The 19,852-nt window shown below is 37.2% G+C and overlaps 2 protein-coding genes and 1 pseudogene across 3 annotated transcripts; 1 reads left to right on the top strand and 2 right to left on the bottom strand.

Annotated features, from left to right (window-relative positions):
* Window positions 1-7,004: 7,004 nt before the first annotated feature.
* Window positions 7,005-9,415, top strand: LOC110766390 (Tetratricopeptide repeat (TPR)-like superfamily protein). The gene is made up of 5 exons (XM_088250015.1): window positions 7,005-7,367; window positions 7,940-8,078; window positions 8,404-8,435; window positions 8,653-8,739; window positions 9,137-9,415. The coding sequence occupies exons 1-5, from the start codon at window positions 7,107-7,109 to the stop codon at window positions 9,260-9,262; spliced, it is 645 nt and encodes a 214-aa protein (XP_088106141.1). The 5' UTR covers window positions 7,005-7,106; the 3' UTR covers window positions 9,263-9,415.
* On the bottom strand, window positions 9,378-10,776 carry LOC110766417 (2-methylpropanoate--CoA ligase CCL4 pseudogene; annotated as a pseudogene).
* Window positions 10,777-13,554: 2,778 nt separating this feature from the next.
* On the bottom strand, window positions 13,555-19,766 carry LOC110766410 (RING/FYVE/PHD-type zinc finger family protein). 2 transcript variants are annotated; one of them, XM_021969742.2, is made up of 8 exons: window positions 19,259-19,766; window positions 18,742-18,826; window positions 17,864-18,337; window positions 16,708-16,926; window positions 16,234-16,566; window positions 15,616-15,705; window positions 15,427-15,471; window positions 13,555-14,867 (listed from the first exon to the last, which is right to left on the bottom strand). In XM_021969742.2, exons 3-8 carry the CDS (start codon window positions 18,269-18,271, stop codon window positions 13,968-13,970), a joined length of 1,995 nt encoding a protein of 664 aa, XP_021825434.2. In that variant the 5' UTR covers window positions 18,272-18,337; window positions 18,742-18,826; window positions 19,259-19,766; the 3' UTR covers window positions 13,555-13,967. The 2 variants fall into 2 exon arrangements, with proteins under 2 accessions (XP_021825434.2, XP_021825435.2); XM_021969743.2 differs by lacking the exon at window positions 19,259-19,766 and having other exon boundaries at window positions 17,864-18,351; window positions 18,742-18,899.
* Between the last annotated feature and the right edge of the window lie 86 nt (window positions 19,767-19,852).

Genomic DNA, 19,852 nt, shown 5'->3' on the forward strand with positions numbered 1-19,852 from the left:
TTTGCATGCAACATAAGAATTAGAGGCAATTATGCTGCCTCCGTAATCAGGACAGCTCTACCTTTGCCATGCCTCACCTTGGGGAACCATTCTTTCCCGCAACAAATTATTTTGAGATCACAATTTTATACGAACAGTAACAAACAATAATCATCAATGAATAGTAACAAACAAGAAAAAACGTGGAAGAAGGAAAACCAACAAGAATGTTGAGAGAGCGTACCTTTGGAGAGTGGTTCGTCTTCTGCAGAGAGAAAAAAAGAATACGTCGTCTGAAATCTTTGGGGTGGAGGTTGGACTTATGTTGGCCTTTATTATTTATACCTAAACCCTACAAATTCTCCAAACTCCAACACTTAATTAAATCCTTCCAAATCTATCTCCTTTTGAATACAGGTAAATTTAAATGGACTTTTTCCAAGTCCTAATTGAATACACCCACATTTAAATGGACATTTTAAAAGTTCAAACAAGTCTAGATTGAATACACCCAAATTGTTATAGACTTTTTAAAAGTTTATATAAATCCAAATTGAATACACCCGGATTTTTAAAATCTTTTTAAATGCTTTATAATCCTAATTGAATACACCCCCCTTAATGTTTTGGGATTCATCATTCCTCAATTTCTAAAATCGTTCCCTTGATCCTAGTTTGCACTGTGTAATCAAATTGCATTAATGAGTTTGGGTAATAACTAATACAAAGCATGAGAGACCAATTACTTCATACTCATAGTCTAGTGGTACTTTTATTTTTAATGTTGAAATCGAGTTCCCAAATTTAAATCTCACTCTCACGTTCATGTAAAAATTATCATTTGTGAAAAAAATAAAGCAGAGGAGCTCAACATACCTAATGTAGTACTATAATCCTTTGACATCACCCTTGACCAAGTGTGAACACAGATGGACCCTTGAATTATGGAAATGACCAAATCGTCTTCAAAGATTGGCAGCATCTTTACCTTTTTCCCCTTCTGTCTTCTGTCTTCAGAAATTCTCCATTATAAGAAGGCAAAATCATCCTTAGGAAGCTCTAAGAACATTATCTCAACTTTAACATGTCATGTGGTATTTTTCATTTTGGGTCTTTGGCTCTGGCTCTTCTGCTCCGTCTGTTGACTATGAATAGTTTTATTGACTTGGCCTTTCGTTACAATCGAAGCCAAAAGTTTTGTAGCCTTTTTTTAAAAAAATTTAAAATTTTATTTTTTGTATATACTAACTTGATTAATCATAAATACCCACAAAGTCATACAGAAATATGCCTTGTAATTGTGCAGTTGTTCATACAATGCATAAATAAATAAAAAGTTAAATAATTCATGTAATACTAATCTAATATGTTTACTATTTATATTAGCAAATCGTGTCATATTCGTGTCAAATCAAGTTGAATCGGCATGTCATATCAACACATATGAGCCCTAATTATAACACATAATAATTTTTCATCTGTATAGATAGTTTCTCCTTTTAATGTGTGCTAGTTTAAAAACAAATTGATTGTGTTAAACCTAAAAACATGTTGAACTAAACCAAGGTGGTTGGTGTGAGTGGTTCGGCACTCTCATTCCTTAAGAGAGGTCAGGGGTTCGATCCCTGCTCTCGTACGGAGTCACCACTTTGGCCAACACTTTACCCCTTATGGACCGACCCGGTGTGAGTGAGGATTAGTCTGGGTTGTGGTTAAGGCTTAAAGGTGACACCCATAGTTGGGGCCTATCCAGGACCACCTCATGGTTCAGACAAAAAAAAAAAACATGTTGAACTTGAAAAAGTTTTTTAGGACCACATGTTATATTTGGAAATGGCTTTGCAATTCTTTTTTTATAATTAAGACAATTGGAAGGCTAAAACGGTAAATTAACTTGCATGCATGAAAAGCTGATAGCTACTCGTTTTGACTGTGTTTTACTAACGTATACAATTAGTGCTGCTAAAATCATTTTCTTTATATAATTAAGATGATAAATTATTGAACCAGAATTGTTGTCATGTTTGTGTTGTTTGCTTTGTACAACCTTACGGTTCTTCTGCATATGCTTTGATTGTTCTTCTTTTTGGTTCATGTTCATTATTAATGTGAGCTAGAAAAGAAAAAAAAAGGGAATTAAGAATCTGATATTGATTCATCATTCTTCTGTCTTTGAATACCGGGTTTGAAAATTGTGGGATCTTTAACTTTTTGGGATTCATCATTCCTCTTCCAAACGAACATATATGATCAGTTTGGGAAATCTAAGTAACTGTTAAAAGCTCCGAACTTGTAAAAATATAGTTGGTTGGAATCAGAAACTGGGAAATTCAAAAGCAAGAGAAATTCAAAGTGCTTGATCATTCATTGAATTTGAAACTAAAAGCTACAGCAGACAAATTGATGGATCATCAATCCTGATGAAGCTAATTCCAAATCAACCAAAAACAAGGAAAGAAAACAGAAACAGAAACAGAAACAGAAACTGTGATGGATGGAATAGGAAATTAACTAAAATATATATATTTAGAGGCATGGATTTGATTGAACTTTGTCACCCTTTCCAATTCACTCTGGTGCTATCTTCTTGCATTTCTTGGAATTTGCTACTTTGCCCATGGGGGTCATGTTGGGTTGGTTGGCTGAGGCTCCAGAGGGAGGTGGAGGAGGAGGAAGCGCACAGGAGAAAACAGAGGCAACCCATTTCACCATGGATTCAAAAACCATTGTCTTCACCGACTTCCTCTCTGCTGGGAGAACACTACCCTTCTTGGGTTTGAACCAATAATTGGTTGTGATCACTCCCTCACCTGAATTCTGCTGCGTGGCCACCATTTTTCTGCTCTCTTTGCTCTCTCTGCCCCCTTCTATTCTCTCTTTATAGGGGTGTGATTCCCTCTAATTGTCCTTCCTTGGCACGTGAGATGAGCTAGGTAACTCCAAATAACCCATATTTATTTTATCTAATTCTTTTGATCCCCTATGGAAATTGCCTGGATGTTGTGTTGCCCCTTTAGAGCACTTCCACTGCTCATGTTCTACCCGGGCAAGAGGGGCCTTAAGGACCAAAATCCAACTCCAACGTGCCAAGTCCAGCCCGGTCAAGGGGTGGGTCGCACGAGACATTATTAACAATTTGTGGTTCTGTTGCATTTGCTGGACATGCACCTATTTGGAAGAAGCCACGTTACACTTCTCGGACGCTCGGATCAAATTTTTTTAGAAATCCGACGGAACCAAAAAATTTTGGATTTTTTTTTCTATAAAAGAATATCAGATCAGTTTTTGAAAAGTTGAGACGATTTTATTTATTGGAGCTTCCTACCTAGTGGGTGCCTTTGCACTCTCTCATTGGATCATTACACAAAAACCAAATGGAAATTTTGAAAAAGGCAAAATTCTCTTTCAGGTGCCTTTAGAGCATCTCTGGGAGATGTCAAATACCAAACATCAAATTTAAATTTGACGGCTGATGTGGCAATTTGACTGTTTATATAGCTTTACACTTCACCCGATATGTCCAATTAATTTATTAATTTATTATATTTTAGTGTTGATTTATTTTTAATTAAAAAGAAAAGAAAAAAAATAAAATAAAATATGAGTGCTGCTATTTCCACTCACCTGTCCTATTTCCTCACCCACCTAATCTTACAAATTTTAAAGATCAATTTATCCTTTTATAAAATGACTTCTATGGGCTTAAGGGAAAAATATTAAAACCAATTAAAAAACATAAGAAAATGATTATAAAAAAAAAAAAACTAAAAAGATTATTAACAAATATCAAACCCTTTCCCTCACAACATGCATACCCCAACCTTCTCCCTCTTCCTCCACCGCACAGCAGCCATCTCCCCCATTGACAAGAACTTAGCTTTCATTGTCAATTCCACTCATTTCCTCAACTTTGCCAGGAATCATATCTTCCGTTACCCAAACCCACCAACTTGGTTCTTCATGGTCAACATTGATGAGAATTTCAGCTGCCTCCAAATCACTTCCTAAAAAACAAACATGTATTTTAAACAAAGCCCAATGCTTTAATGATTATATGGGCAAAATTAAAACAATTAAAATACCTGTGGCCACCTTGAAAGGAAATTGATTTTAGATTCCTGCTTTAGAGCTCTGATTCGCGTCAAGAAGTTGATTGAATCCACAGTAGTTTCTCAGTTGCCCATTCTCTTCTCGCAGAGCCCACAATTCTTCGTTAGTGGTGGACGCGGTGGCCGTAGTGTTGAGGCTTGGGTTTTTGGGGATGAATCTAGGCAGTGGGGTGGGGCTAGGGATTGGGGTCGGGGAAAGGGTGGCTGCTTGGGGCGGATGGGTTTTTGTATTAAAAATTTCTTATTTTTTAATTGAGTTTTATAAATTCTATGAATATTTTATTACACCTAAACATAAAAACAAGCAAAAATATGAAATTAACTCTTAATATTAATCTAAGGGTATTTTAGGAATAATGGTGGGTGGAAAGATAGGATTTTGTTTTTTCAAATTTAGATGGTGGGTGGGAACATAAGGTGAGTGGGAAAATAGGACAGGTGAGTGGAAATAGCAGCACTCTAAAATATTCATTTGACATCTTGCTTTTGGGATGTCAAAAATAACATCTCAACCTCCGGCCTTCATTCCACGTCAGCTTTGACACATCGGTTGGAGTGATGTGATATGTTATTTATAGTCGTTAAATGTTTATGTAACACTTTTAACACATCGGTTGGAGATACTCTTAGAAACACTCCCCACAAAAACTAATAAAATTTATTTGTTGGTGGGTGCCTTAGAAACTCTTTGCCACCGCCTCATTCAAAAAAGCAAAATTCTCATCCAAGGCTCCTATTCAAGCTTTGGCCACTTCCGCAGGTGCCTTGGAAACCGTTTGGCACCCCATCATCCAAAAAGCAAAATCTTCATCTAAGGATCTAATTTTTGACTCTGGACACATTCCATGGATTCCTTCCAATACCTTGGCATCCTTCTTCCAAAAAAGCAAAATTCTCATCCTAGGCTCCTATTCAAGCTTTTGCCACTTCTACGGGTGCCTTGGAAACCGTTTGGCACCCCCTCATTCAAAAAGCAAAATCTTCATATAAGGCCCTAGTTTTTGGCATTGGACGCATTCCATGAATGCCTTGAAATACCTTGGTATCTGTTAATGGCTCATACCATCACGGTGAGCCGAGTCTATTAAAGAACACCACGTGGCCATAGGGGGCTGGGTTACCCTTATACCGACCCGTTTTACTAAAATATACAATTAGTGCTGCTAAAATCATTTTCTTTTTATAATTAAGATGATAAATTATTGAACCAGAATTGTTGTCATGTTTGTGTGGTTTGCTTTGTACAACCTTACGGTTCTTCTGCATATGCTTTAATTGTTCTTCTTTTTCTAAGTAACTGTTAAAAGCTCCAAACTTGTAAAAAATATAGTTGGTTGGCACCAGAAACTGGGAAATTCAAAAGCAAGAGAAATTCAAAGTGCTTGATCATTCATTGAATATGAAACTAAAAGCTACAGCAGACAAATTGATGGATCATCAATCCTGATGAAACAGAAACTGAAACTGTGATGGATGGAATTTTGACCCAAAAAAAAAAAAAACTGTGATGGATGGAATAGGAAATTAACTAAAATATATATATTTAGAGGCATGGATTTGATTGGACTTTGTCACCCTTTCCAATTCACTGTGATGCTATCTTCTTGCATTTCTTGGAATTTGCTACTTTGCCCATGGGTGGTGGAGGAGGAGGAAGCGCACAGCAGAAAACAGAGGCAGCCCATTTCACCGTGGATTTAAAAACCATTGTCTTCAACAACTTCCTCTTTGCTGGGAGAACACTACCCTTCTTGGGTTTGAACCAATAATTGGTTGTAATCACTCCCTCACCTGAATTCTGCTGCATGGCCACCATTTTTCTCCTCTCTTTGCTCTCTCTGTTCTCTCTCTCTACTCTCTGACAAAAGGCCCAAAGTCTCACTTTATAGAAGTTGGGGTTTTAAGTCCACTCCAAATAACCCATATTTATCTAATTCTTTTGGTTCAAAAGGGTGTTACATTTTTCTACCAAAAAATAAAGGGTTTTACATTCAACTATTTGTGCGACACATTAAAACTTTCGATCACCTGTGGAAACTGCTTGGATGTTTCTCTCCTCTCGAGAGTCGGTCCAGGGTTTTCTAAGGCCGGGGCAAGTGTGCCCATTCAAACAAATTAAACACTAAAATCACAATTTTTATAAAAATTAAACAGTACTCAAATGCATTTGGTAAATTTTTAAGTGAAGCATTGGTCTTTTTAACAAAATATTTTTAACTGAAGCATTGGCCTTTATTTATTCTTTTTCTTTTTTGTCTTTTGAGATTTCCATAAAGTTGTTTATTAGGAAGCATTTTTTTAATTTTTATAATAAACACAACACAATAACAAAAAACTAATTAACAGATAACAATAAAAGCATCTTTTCTTTAACTTGAGACTTCCAATTGTAAAGAACAAGAATCTTTGTCAATTTTTTGTTGAATCAAATAGTAAAGAAAAAGAAGTTAATAAAGATGTGTATAATGTATTATAAAAAAATTTATACAAAAATGAAGAAATAGTACTGGTCAAATAACAGCAATAAAGTCAGTTTTATTGACGCTAATGAAATCTGGTTGTACGATTCATCATATTGTTAGTGAGATTGTAGCTTAATTCGGATATTTATTTCCTAGTTTATCAGGATTATATTTCTTTCTTTTTTGTACAAATATTGTGTAATTATGATTTTATCTTGTTTCCTAACTTGAGTGAAAGGAGATAAGCTCCCTGCCTTAACCAACTGGGGATATTCCAACTCGGGAGTTCTTTAACAATGGGGAAAAAAAAATCACCATACTAGATTGGGGGTGCGGGTTTGTTTCCATTTCTTAGGCTTTATCTTTTATTTCAAGAAAGAAAAAGGGCTTTGTGTTTATGAGGGCCTAGCAGACCCAAAAGGAGAAGATGGCCTATATCCTACACTGGGGTTTAATCTCGGGTCCGGGTTCAAACCATGTCTATTAGAGTCGGGCGAACCCGAAATCAATGAACAAGTTGTAGCCTGCAACTGATTTGTTAGTCCCAGTGAGAGAGATGAAAATAGCTTGGAAGAACAACAAGAAGCGGCCTTTGGGCATCGTATCAAAGTACCCAAATCTCCCTTTTGAGCAGCAAAACGACCAACGCAACAATCAAGAAGACCCAGCAAACGATCCCAATAAGAATCAAAACCATACAGAGCTCAACCAGGAAGAACACCATGAGCCACTCGACGCTCAGAGCGAGCCATCAGATTCTTCAGACGCTGCAAAACTCTTCCACTCCTTTCAAGCCGAGGGAACTAAGCTGGCCGAGGTAATAAATACCCTAAATTTGTTGTTTTGATATTTGATTTTGCTATTATTTTATTGCAGAAAGAAAACGGAATTACCCAAGTTTTGTTATCTTTTGATTTGAAGGTAGATTATGGGGTTTTTGAATGTGTTAATTTGTTTTTGATGTGATAATGGGTGGAACCCAGTTGCCCAATTTAGGCTGCCCCAAGAACTATGGTTATTAGAATTGTGGTGAAGTTTTGTAGCTGCCCAGTTGTTGAAGTAAAAATTTATGAAAAAAAAGCTGAGAAATGGAAAGTTATAGCTGCCCCAATTGGTAAAACATGAATTTTTTTAGTTAGTAGCTTCTTACTAGCAGATAATAATAATAATATTGTGGAAGTGGCGTGCCATATTATACTTTTGTCAATAATTTCTTGCTGGAGGAACTCATGCCAATTGCTTCTAAGAAATAGTACTACAGCCAAAAAAATGGGGAAATCTTCTCGTTATGTACGAGTTATTATAATTATGATCATGATGTAAAGTAATGTCTGTGATTCCTGATCTGGATGACAATGGAATCTTTCTCACATCAACCGATTTTTGAAGGGTGGAAAGTACCGTGAAGCATTGGGAAAATGGGAGGCCGCTCTTATGTTGATGCCCGAAAATGCTGTTTTACATGAACAGAAGGCACAAGTTTTGCTTGAAATTGGAGATGCATGGAATGCAGTAAAGGCAGCAACTCGTGCGTTTCAATTCTATCTCCCTTTGGGTTTTGCTTGTGTGTGTGTATTTGCATGTATGTGTGCCTAGTTCTTACTAGGTGCATATGCATGATATTGGCTTCTTTTTTTTCTCAGGCCACCATGATATATTTTGTTTCCAAGTTCATTATTTGGTTCCAAAACTTTGTGATTAGCTTTCTGCACTCTGTGGTCCTCATTCACTATATTACCTTCACACACATTTACTTTTCGAGCTCTCTTTTACGTTTAGTTTGTGCTTATTTTGATTTCTCATGTTCAATTGCGAGTGCTTTGTTGTACTTATATGTGGATAAAAATTGGCAGGAGCCACTGAGTTGAAGCCTTCATGGGATGAGGTACGTCAGTATTGTATTCTCTGACCTGGTTCTCACCTCAATAGGTTTTCATGTGCGAGTTCCAAGTAATGATGGTGCTCTTTCCTTTAGGAAAATTTGAAGAAGATGGACGTTTCATTTATATGCTTGTTAGAATATTTTTTTTCTGGTGATAATCCTTGGTACAATTAGCATTTTTATTAGAGTTAATTATTTCTCACAAACTGGATGTGTTCAGGCGTGGGTTACCCTTGGCAGAGCACAGTTAAACTTTGGGGAGCCTGATAGTGCCATTGAAAGCTTCGACAGTGCATTAGCCATTAAGGTATGGTTTCAAGATATTATAATCTGTAGTTCCCAAAGATTCTTCCACCGTTTTGTGATCGCATTGTGTTTGGGCCACTGGCCTTCAATAGAGTCTGGCATGAAATATGATGTGCTAAGCTACTAAGAACTGCAACGTCTTCGTCGTTAATATAGTTTTTATTCCCTCAAGTAGGATTGAAGTGGATGATTGTTTTTATGTATATTAGAGAGATGAGTTTTTCTTCCACTGTTTTGTGATTGCATTGTGTTGGAGCTCTGACCTCCATTGGAGTCTGGCATTTGCAACATGACGTACTGAGCTAATATTTACACACAGAATGTAAATATATGGTACAAATCTCTATATATTTCATTTTGTGTTAAGAATATAAGTTGAATTTAAACTGTATGTACAGCCTGATTCTGAGGAGGCTCGAGATGACAGACATACGGCGATGCAACTGGTGAAAAGGCGAAAACAGCTCCATTCATCAGGCTTAAGCCCGACAAGAAACCGTTATGCAGTTGGTGAGAAGACATGAAAACTCTTGTTGAATTGTGTGTATATAGTAGAGGAAAAGTGGACTTCAGCTTAGTTTTGGTTCATGCGTGAAAGTCCCTGGCAGGACAATCTGATTTCTATATAATGTTGTATCGTATTAAATTAAATATAATTTATTGCTTACTTTTAACAATTGCGAAACATAAAAATATTTAGTTGTTAACAACACAGCTGCTTATGAAAAAAATAAAAATAAAACAACACAGCTCATCAAGGCTAAGTCTACTCAACCCATCGACGTGGCAATTTCTCGTAACACGAACTTCTGTATTGGACGTCTTGGGCAGCTCCTCCGTGAACACCACCGTCTTCGGCGCCATGAAATGAGGCAACCTTTCCCTACAGAACTCCATTATATCCTTCTCACTAGGAACACTGCACTCTTCAAGCACACGAAAGCACAAGGCGTCTCCCCGCCCGGCTTAGCCACCACGGCTGCCTCATTCACCGCCGGGTTCCAGTACAACACCGACTCCACCTCCGCACTGCACACCTTTTCACCTCCGCTATTAATCACATCCTTGGACCGATCCTTGATTTCCAAATACCCATCTGGATGCATCACTCCCACATTCCCTGTATAAAACCAACCATCATTTTTCATGCATCTGGAAGTGCCCTCAGGGTCTTTGAGAAAACCAAGCATCACGCTTCCACCCTTTAGCACAAATTCACCAAGACACAACCCATCTCTTTTCACACTCTCTCCCGATGTGGAATCAACCACATCTACCTCAATCAATACAATTGTTCCTACCCCTTGCCTTGCCTTGATCCTAGCTCTCTCAGAAGCTGGGAACAAGTTCCACTGCATTTTCCACGCGCACGACACGACAGGCCCAGCTGTCTCCGTCAACCCGTACCACCCATGGCTCACAACGAAGCCGAGTGCCTAGGCTCGGAGGAGCACGGCGGCCGGCGCAGCTGTTAGTTGGATTTGATTTTGAAGGATTTGAAACAATTGGATCAGTTTTTAAAGTGTATTGTGTTTACAGATGAAACGTCGTAATTACAAGATGTTATTTAATTTGGAATGGATAATGAAAAAGATGTATTGGTTCTTGAAGGTGATCATTCTTAAAAATTTAAAAATAACAACAACAAAAAAAGCACAAAAAAATTAAAAATAATGATTGCAACATGAGTTGTGCATAAGAGATTAATGAGAAAAATGAAAAACTCAAATAAAAATTGTACGACTACATCTATTAATCACATTATTAATTACATTTCTTGCAGTGTTGCGAATAATTTGATTGTTTTTAAGCAAGAAAGAGACTAATAAACAAAATTATATATGCTTAAGCCATTAGACTTTCGCGGTGTTGACCATTTTGATCTACAAGATAATGTAGATCAACTTTGTCTCACCCTAGGGTGCAAATGCTGAGGAGATCAAACACCAGCTGATCCTGATACAGATCAACTCAAGTAATGAACTAGATTACGAATGTCTGCAGGTATCCCGAATCTCTGCATTTACCAATTACGCATTTACGTGCATTTAGTTTAATATGAACTATCACAATAATCCAACGGTTAGAAACAAGACACATGAGCTACCTAAGTTTTAGAGTTATTTTGACATCGTTAATGTTTTCTTCTTGCCGTCTTTTCTCCAACTTTTGCTGGTTCGTTTATTTTTCCTCTGGCCATGTCTGCACTGGCAAAAAAGAATAAACACCCATTGCAACGCCCTTTTATTGTAGTCTCCACCTTGCTCGGAAAACTTCACCTTCTACAATTAAAGAGTAGATGAAATATTAAACCAAAAGAAGCTAATGGAGGCGGAGCACACAGATTTGATATTCTTAACACAAAATCTGATGAAATAATGTGGAAAATTGATCTAGAAAGTTGGGGGGCCTAAACCCTAAGGGGACACTACAAGGGAAAAAAAAAAAAATTCTATTGAGGGATCCCTCAAATAATTTTATTTAAGGGACACTTTTTAGGATTCTCTACATTTTTTTTTAACGATCCAAATAATCTATTTTTCAAGTCTACATTCATAGATCATCCTTGCAAATAATTAGACAAATCGGAAACCGTTTCGATATCCAATTGTGTCCTACAAAATCAATGAACACGGTGCTTCAAGAAAGTACTAAAATTTCAATAATTCAATTGAGTGGTCAAATGATATCGGATTCAAGTGATTTTTTATAGAGATGCTCTTTGAATGAGTATCTACAAAATAGATGATTTGGATTAGTGAAATACAATACGGAGTGGGCCTTACAAAGGTGTCCCTCAAATAAGCTTATTTGAGAGATCCCTCAACAGAATATATATATATATATATATATATATATATATATATATATATATATGCTGATAAATTCTTCAACTACATGTAGATTACCTCATTAAAAAAAAGGCTTTTTATCACAAATGGTCCTTGACATTTTTTCGTGACACTAATAGTACTTAACGTTTGAGTTTTTTTTATCACAAATGGTCCATGTCGTTAGAAATTATGTTAAGTATATGATGTGGAAGATAAGTGAAGCCCACATGTCCAATCACATCATGACATGTGGATTAAATAAATAAAGAAATATTTTTTTGATGAAAATCCATTAAAAAACATTTAGCCCCTCTCTCTCTCTCTCTCTCTCTCTCTCTCTCTCTCTCTCTCTCTCTCTCTCTCTCCCTCCCTCCCTCTATTTTTTTCTTGCCTCTACAGCCTGACCACCCCATGCCCACCCTATATACGAATATACAAAGATGGCTCCGGTAGGGAAAGCACAGGCCACGGCTAAAGAACTTCTTGATTCAATTTTAGATGCTGTTGTTCGAATTTGGTGTGAGTTACTTTCTGATTGTTAATGTGTTCTTATTTCTAGCTTTTAGGTTTTTATTTATGTACATAAAGTAAAGCCTATAGTTTTAACGTTGAAACTAAATTCCCTTGCATAATTCTTCAGAGAGAGAACCATGCTGTTGTCGGGGAGCTTTTGGAATCAAAGTCTTGTGTTCAAATGGACATGAGCACACCAAAATCAATGCCAACAGATGTAAATTGGAATCCACAGGGAGGAGAGAGAGAGAGAGAGAGAGAGAGAGAGAGAGGCTAAATGTTTTTTTAATGGATTTTCATTAAAAAAATATTTCTTATTTATTTAATCCACATGTTATGATGTGATTAGACATGTGGGCTCCACTTATCTTACATCACACTTAACATAATTTCTAACGGTAGGGACCATTTGTGATAAAAAGCTCAAACGTTAAGAACTATTAGTGTCACAAAAAAACCTCAAGGACCATTCGTGATAATTTCGTAAACGTCAAGGACCATTTGTGATAAAAAGCCTATAAAAAAAACAAAAAACTACAGGCTGTTTAGACCCACCAAAGTTCTAAGCACACTCAGTAAAACCTTTTTCAACAATTTTATGCCTCAAAAACTCACGCACCTAGTAAAAACAATTTTGAACTAATCCCTGCTCATTTAATTACTTTAATCGCAAAGGATTCACTAGTATAGTGATTTGGAGCAATTGCTCCTCCAGAAAGGGTCCTGGATTCGAATCCTGGCATTCGTGTAATGTATGTGAGTTAAGTATGTCATCACCCCTCTCAGTAGGAAAAGTCCTAAAAAAAAAAACTTTAATCTCTCATTCGTATTTGGCTTATTTACACTAATACCCCCTTGAAATTACGGTCAAATCTTAGGCGGGTTTGTGAGATGGGGGTGGGGGATGGATGGGGTTGAGGATTGGGACGGGTTTGTGAGATGTGGGTGGAGGCTGGCTATTTTTGTGGCTGGTCAAGAGAGGAGGAGGGATTGTGGTTAGGGATGAGAGCAGGGGAGGCTGAGATGGGGGTGGGATGGAGGTTGGGCGATAGAAGAGAAGTAACCCCCTTTTAGGGAGGGGGGGATGGGCGCAGGTGGGAGGATTGGGGGGTTGGGATCTAAATTTTTTTATGTTTTATTTTATTTTTATTTTTAATTATATTTTTATCTATGTGAAGGTGGGCTCTACTTGCCATGTCACCCATCAATTGGTGGATAATGATCCATGTGTATGAAATTACAAAATAATCCATGCCACATCATCATAGTTAACAGACTTTTAGATGAAGTTGACGGCATGAAGCAAAGTAGGTCAGCAAACCATGGTCAAGGGGGGAAAGTGAGCCATGGGAGAGGCAAAGTGAGATTTGACCGTGGTATCAGGGGGCATTGGTGTAAATAAACCTAAAACAACAAACAACCTTATCAAAGCATGTACCACAAGATAAAAACACAAGACATGGAAGATGTAAGAAACTTAACATGCTATATAAACTTTTTGATTAGTTAAACTTCATAAACTTTCATCGTTTTACAACAGAAGTGTGGAGTGTTACTTTCTGATACCCTTCAAAAATAAGTACTTACAAAACACAAACCACCAGTATGTTCAGCGGTGGCTGTTAAAATGGTCATTTTACCGAACTTCAGTCTCGCTTTCTCAAATTGTGCACTTTAGCAAGGACCAAACTACATATACAGCCTTTAGAATCATGTCTTTTGCTAAGTCAAGTATCCATAAGTCAGCATAATCTAGCAGAGTTTACAACCTACGAAAATATCGCCCCTAAACAACGCAGACAAGCAGAATTCTCAGCCTTGGGCGACATGCCTAGTAAATCAAAATCGTTACTCACAGAACACGTCAGTCCTGAAAACTGTCTCATTCTTTTTTACTCATCATATCTTCTTCATGATCTAGAGTCTTGACTGCATATACAAGCAACTCCATTCCCCCTCTACCTTGTCCTGATTCCCTGTCAGCTCGTTTTTCATTCAACTTCCTTGATCCTTCACCGTTCTTTTTCTGTTTCTTTTCATTCTTATCATAAGCCTTTCTTGTCCTGCGTATGACCTGAATTGCTGCACGACATTTTCTGCAAAACCATTTCCCGCTTGGAATGCCAATGCGTGGCGGGTCCATGCAATAGATGTGGTACCCATGATCACAGCCATCACAAAGAACAATTATATCATCGTCTCGATCAGTGAGACAAGCTCTGCACAGACAAGAATAGCAGTACCAACAGGGACCATATGATTTTAACTCCTTAGTTGTCAGACACCTCTCATGGTAGTATTTCTTGGGGCAGTATGAATGACCACATATCTTCAACTTGTCACTTTTTTCTACCTCCATTCCACAAGTTTTGCAGATGTTCAAGTCTTTGCTCTCTTCCAAACGTTGGATTCCATCATTTGTATTAAAATTTGAATTCTCTCCCATCTCATTGACTGTTTCTTCATCTGTAGAAACACTTTCACCTCCAACTCCATCAACTCGAGTCTTGGGCACATTCAACTTCTCACACACAACACAGTTCTCATGGGATGATCGAACACCACTAGCAGTGCAACTCAAACAATACCAACTTTTTAGAGGAATCTCTTTGACAGCAGGCTGAATGCAGGATATATGGTACATGTCCTCACATGAATCACATACTAGACAATCCTTCCCATCTGCCTTGCCTCCACAATGCATGCAAGTGTATACACTGTGCACAGCACAGTCCTCTGTTTGCTCCAGTTTAGTGTGAAAGTCAGATTCGCAGGCGTAGAACTGTTTAAAAGTGACACAAGTTAGTACCCCTTTAAACCAGCTGATCAATTCCTTAAAATAGAATCGCAAGCGTGATAAATGAAATGCATTTAGTTATATATTTTTTTGGCCGGACATTAATTAGATTGATAATGACCCAAACCACCAAAATTGATTTCAGAATTCTCACTGTCAGGTGACTCCATCTCATTATAATAATTAGACAATTCACCATTTTTCAATCTTCAAAATGACATCAAAATTCCAATATGCAGACAGGCTAAATCCGTAGAAGTGACAAGAATGCAAAAGGCAGATATGCATTAGTTGAAAAAAAAAATGAAAGAAACAACTACTTTTAGAGTATTTTTCTTCCAGACTATAGAATGCTAGATATTCACAAAGAGTTTTATGCATTCATTAGTAGAACTTTAATAGAACATTAGAAGTTTTCTGAAGAAAAAAATTCCTGAATTTATATATTTCCAAGGTACCAAATGCACATACAATCACGCATTTCACCAGACGTCTGCAATTCAATTAAACACAGTTCTATGTTAAAACTAGAAAACTCTTGTACCTCATCTTTTCCACCTTCAAATGTATTTCGGACTGAACCTCCCACCTGGGATGACAGATAAGATAATTTGTTGTGAGATCAAGCTTATAACCCTATCCACAGAGTGAACATATCCTAGAACCAATAGATTTCATTAAACTAAATCCTCAGGGACTTGGACCAGACATCGCTTCAACTGAATCATCTAACCTGTTCTTTGTAAGAACTCCTTGACATGTCCGAGAGGCTTTTTGCAAGAGAAATCAAGTTAGTACCAATCCCTTTAAGCTTTCTCCATATCTGGAAAATATTCAGGTTTGGAATATTATAAAATGAGACAAAAAAACAGATCACCTTCAAGGTATTTTACATGACTATAATTATGGCCCCAGTCTAGAATTCCTTGTAATACATATGTCAACTAGCCAATGTCAAACAATGCAATCAGATTAGCCAGGGAACTTGAACCACACATCTATCAGTATCTAAAACAAATAAGGTAGAATATGATAAGACATTTCAGACTTTAAGACTTTAATGATTGAAACAATACCTTCAACTGAAGCCAGTTAATGAGAGCATTCTGACAATAAATATCATAATCAATTCCAATATGATAACCATATGAAGTAGATTTACTTTTCAAGTTTTCCGAAGTTCACAAACATGCTTTGGAATCATTAACGCAATACTTGAAACATTTAAACTTAACATTACATAGTTATCACATCCACACCATGATACTAAGCAAAATCAAGACATCCAATTAATTACTATTAAAAATAGATATCAGGACCACTACACTTAACATAAGACTACCCAACTTGCCTGTTGCATATCATGTGAGAATAGCATAGGCGAATGTTCATAATCTCCCTTTTTCATCCTTGAGTTTATGAGATTAAGGTCAAAAATGCTGTCAGCCTTGATTCCTTGAAAATTTTCCAACAGCAGTTTGCATAATGAAGCAAAATTTTCTGAAACTAAAACATTAAAAAAAGCACGCTGACACATTGCAGTAACTGTAGGATAGTTTGTTTTATTTGAAGATCCATTCAATATAACACCAGCATGCCCATTGGCTGCACTATGAGGTCCATTCAAGATAGACCGTGTTGGAAAAAAACCTTGATGCCTATCTGCATCATGATCACCAGATTCCTGCAAAACAACCACAAAATGAAAATGATAACAGAAAATTTAAAAATCAAATTGAACCAATAAATACAAAGGAATGGCTATAAGCCTGTAAATCAACTATCATCAGCAGAACACTTTGGCTATAAGCCAATAAATACAAACCTTAACTCTTGTTGTATGATCAATGTTTCGAAAATGTACAATTGCTTCTCGGATGCACACTTGTACACCACCTTCATCATCACCTAATGACTGATACATGCTATCCAGTACAGCATTTCTCCAGTGCCTATCTGAGCAAGCATCTGAACTATTCGTTTGAAGATGGACTTGCTCACAAGAGTTATTCTGTATAGCTGTGCCCACAGGTTCCTTTAGACGCTGCAAAAAATCAAACATAGATTGATAAAAACAAGGACCAAAAAGTACACTGGATAGAAAAATTTGAAGATTGAAGGGATGGAACCCGCAAATTATCTATATCTCTTTCTCAATAACAATGTAGATTACAATACATTTGTAGCTCATCATAGCCAAATTAGCCACATTTAAAGTACCAATATCTGAACAACTAAACCGGAGCTCATCATCATTTTGATAAGCAGTATCAACTACTGTAGTTATTGGTTCAACAGAAATTCCATCAATGGAGCTTATAGCATTCAATCATTCATTTTCTAATATATTAATTCATATGTAATAGATGGTTCTGGTACTTGTTGAGCCAATAAGGATCAGGAAGGAATAATCATACAAACAAGGTTTTTTTTTTGTCAGGGCAAAATGCTCATAATTGTTCTAGTTTCTAATCACAACTTTGAAAGCTTCAGGTCAAATAAACCCCTTAACAAGGCACAAAATTTTAATTTGCAACCAATCAATTCCCTTTCAAAATTATCCCTGTAAAATAAACCTCCTTCATATTCCTCCTGTCGTTCTAACAAATCCCCCTAAATAGCCTAATGAGTTCTCAAATGCACTAATGAGAAGAGTACTGATGGTTACGTTTATTTGTTTATATTGCCAACCAAATTTTCATTGTTCTGAGTTATAAACGAAATTTTAAATTCACTATGGATCCAAAATTCATGAGCCTTGTTATTACTGGTATCATTTATAAGCTGATTCTTCCGTTTATATTAAAAACAGCTTACCATTGCTCAGGTGTAATTCCGTTAAAATTCAACTCGAAACAGTGGGACATCAGCCAACATACTAGAATATTGCAGTCCTGCTTTCCAAATTGGCTAATTAAATAAAAAATATGGTTTTTGTCAACACAAATTTTGGCAGAGAGGAAGAGAGCTAGAGTAAGCACCTGGTCTGCCAATTGACTCGAAGATTCCACATCAGCTCCCCCATATTCTTGTGACCTGCTATCCCAACTTGACCCTGCACGCCTCCGCCTCTTGTAAGTCCGAACAACCTCACTGGCATCTGAGCGGCCTTTGGCAAAGTTCTTACACACCCTAAATTCAAATCCATTGGCTTCACTCTTCAAGCATTGAGCTTTGTCAGTGCATTCCGTACTACCATCATTGGCTTCACTCTTCCAGGATTGAACTTTCTCAGTGCACTCCGTACTACCACCATTGGCTTCACTCTTCCGGGATTGAACTTTCTCAGTGCACTCCGTACTACCACCATTGGCTTCACTCGTCAAGGATTGAACTTTCTCAGTGCACTCCGTACTACCACCATTGCTTTTTCCTCCTTCAAGTTCCATTACAAAACAGAACCCTAAATTTCTCAAACTTCACAGTTTGAAAAACTAGGGTTTCACAGCAGCCACCTAGATTCCAACATCTTTAGCACTTAGAAAATTTCAGAAAACCAACAAAATAAACCAGGAAACATTCAGAGCCAAAGCCGTCATAGTAAAATCCCCTACTGTTGGGTAGCCGAGAAAATATGAAACTCCAAAGTCTTAGGCTTTCAGTTGCTTTGGGTATCTTCGGGAAATGTAAAATTCGGCTAAGCTAAACCCAAGACCAAATCTTTTGACACCTTTTTGAGACGTAATATGATGCCTAGGTCGAACACACTGAGAACTTTAAAATTACGACTTGGAATTATTTTCTGTTCATGCATTTTCTCGGCAACCAAATAGATGACAAAATAAACAAAATTTAAACATAACTTAAAGATTAAAAGAAAGCATGAGAGAGAGAGAGAGAGAGAGAGAACAAAGCTGACCTGATAGAACAATTTGGGCTCCAAAAGAGAATCGAAACCCTAGAATCTGAGGAGCGGGGGCTGTTTGTTGTGACTTGTGAGAGACCTGGTTCAGTAGAATAAGAGACTACACTCTTATCTCAGAATTTCTAAACTTTGACAGACGGAGAAGGAACTAACTGCGACACGGGCGGTTTTCTAATTAAATTAATTATTTGTTATAATAATAATAATAAATAATCAGTATACGACGTTGGTTGGTCATCACAGCGACTTGTCGTTTCCTATATCTGAGTATTAATTCATGTCAATAGTCACATCGATGTAAGCTCCGTTAATACAAGATCTAAAATTGGAGAAATTATACAACCAGTTGGCATTGTTGATTGGTACTACGATCCAATAAAATTCGGACATGTGTACAACTTATACACTTCAACAAGATCGTCGTTAGCATTAACGTTAACCAAACAGACAGGTTATCTGACCGGAAAAAAAAAAAAAAAAAAAAACCCAGAGAGAGAGATTAATTACCAACCTTAAGACTCTGTGATGGCCTTGCCAAAATCTTGAAGTCATCCGACGGTGGCTTTAGATCATAATTGCTTCAGTACTTCAGTCTTAGATCGACAAATTTGTGTGCAATTTTATTAATTGACTTTGGGTCATAACCCCAAATAAATAAGCTTCAGGCACTGATTCATGGCCAGTGGGAGGCACAATGGGTTGGTTGGGTACCTCACCACCAACAAGCCGTCAATTTTCATGGGAAATATGCAATCGCAAGATTTAATTGTAGTCAACACCACTGTTGTTTTTTAATTTGTCAGCCACCGCTCATGGGAGAATATGGAAAAAAAATAAAAACGATAAGGAATAGGGCAAGTGACTTGATAAACTCCCAAGTCTGCGATGGTTATTTTTTTCTGTTTTTGGCGGTGAGTTTGCGATGGGCAACGAGGAGTTTGGGCATCGGTTAAAGCCACCATAGAGACGTCGCCACTCTCAGGTGGCGCAGCCCCAGAGAAAGTAGTGTCGAGTATTTCTGGTTTGCAACAATGGTGGTTAACAGCAGTGCATTAAGTTGGTTGCTGATGTGTATAAGTTGCACACAAGTCCGAATTTTATTGGA

Source organism: Prunus avium, chromosome 1 (genome assembly GCF_965620075.1).
Source record: "Prunus avium chromosome 1, drPruAviu1.hap1.1, whole genome shotgun sequence".
Taxonomy (NCBI): domain Eukaryota; kingdom Viridiplantae; phylum Streptophyta; class Magnoliopsida; order Rosales; family Rosaceae; genus Prunus; species Prunus avium.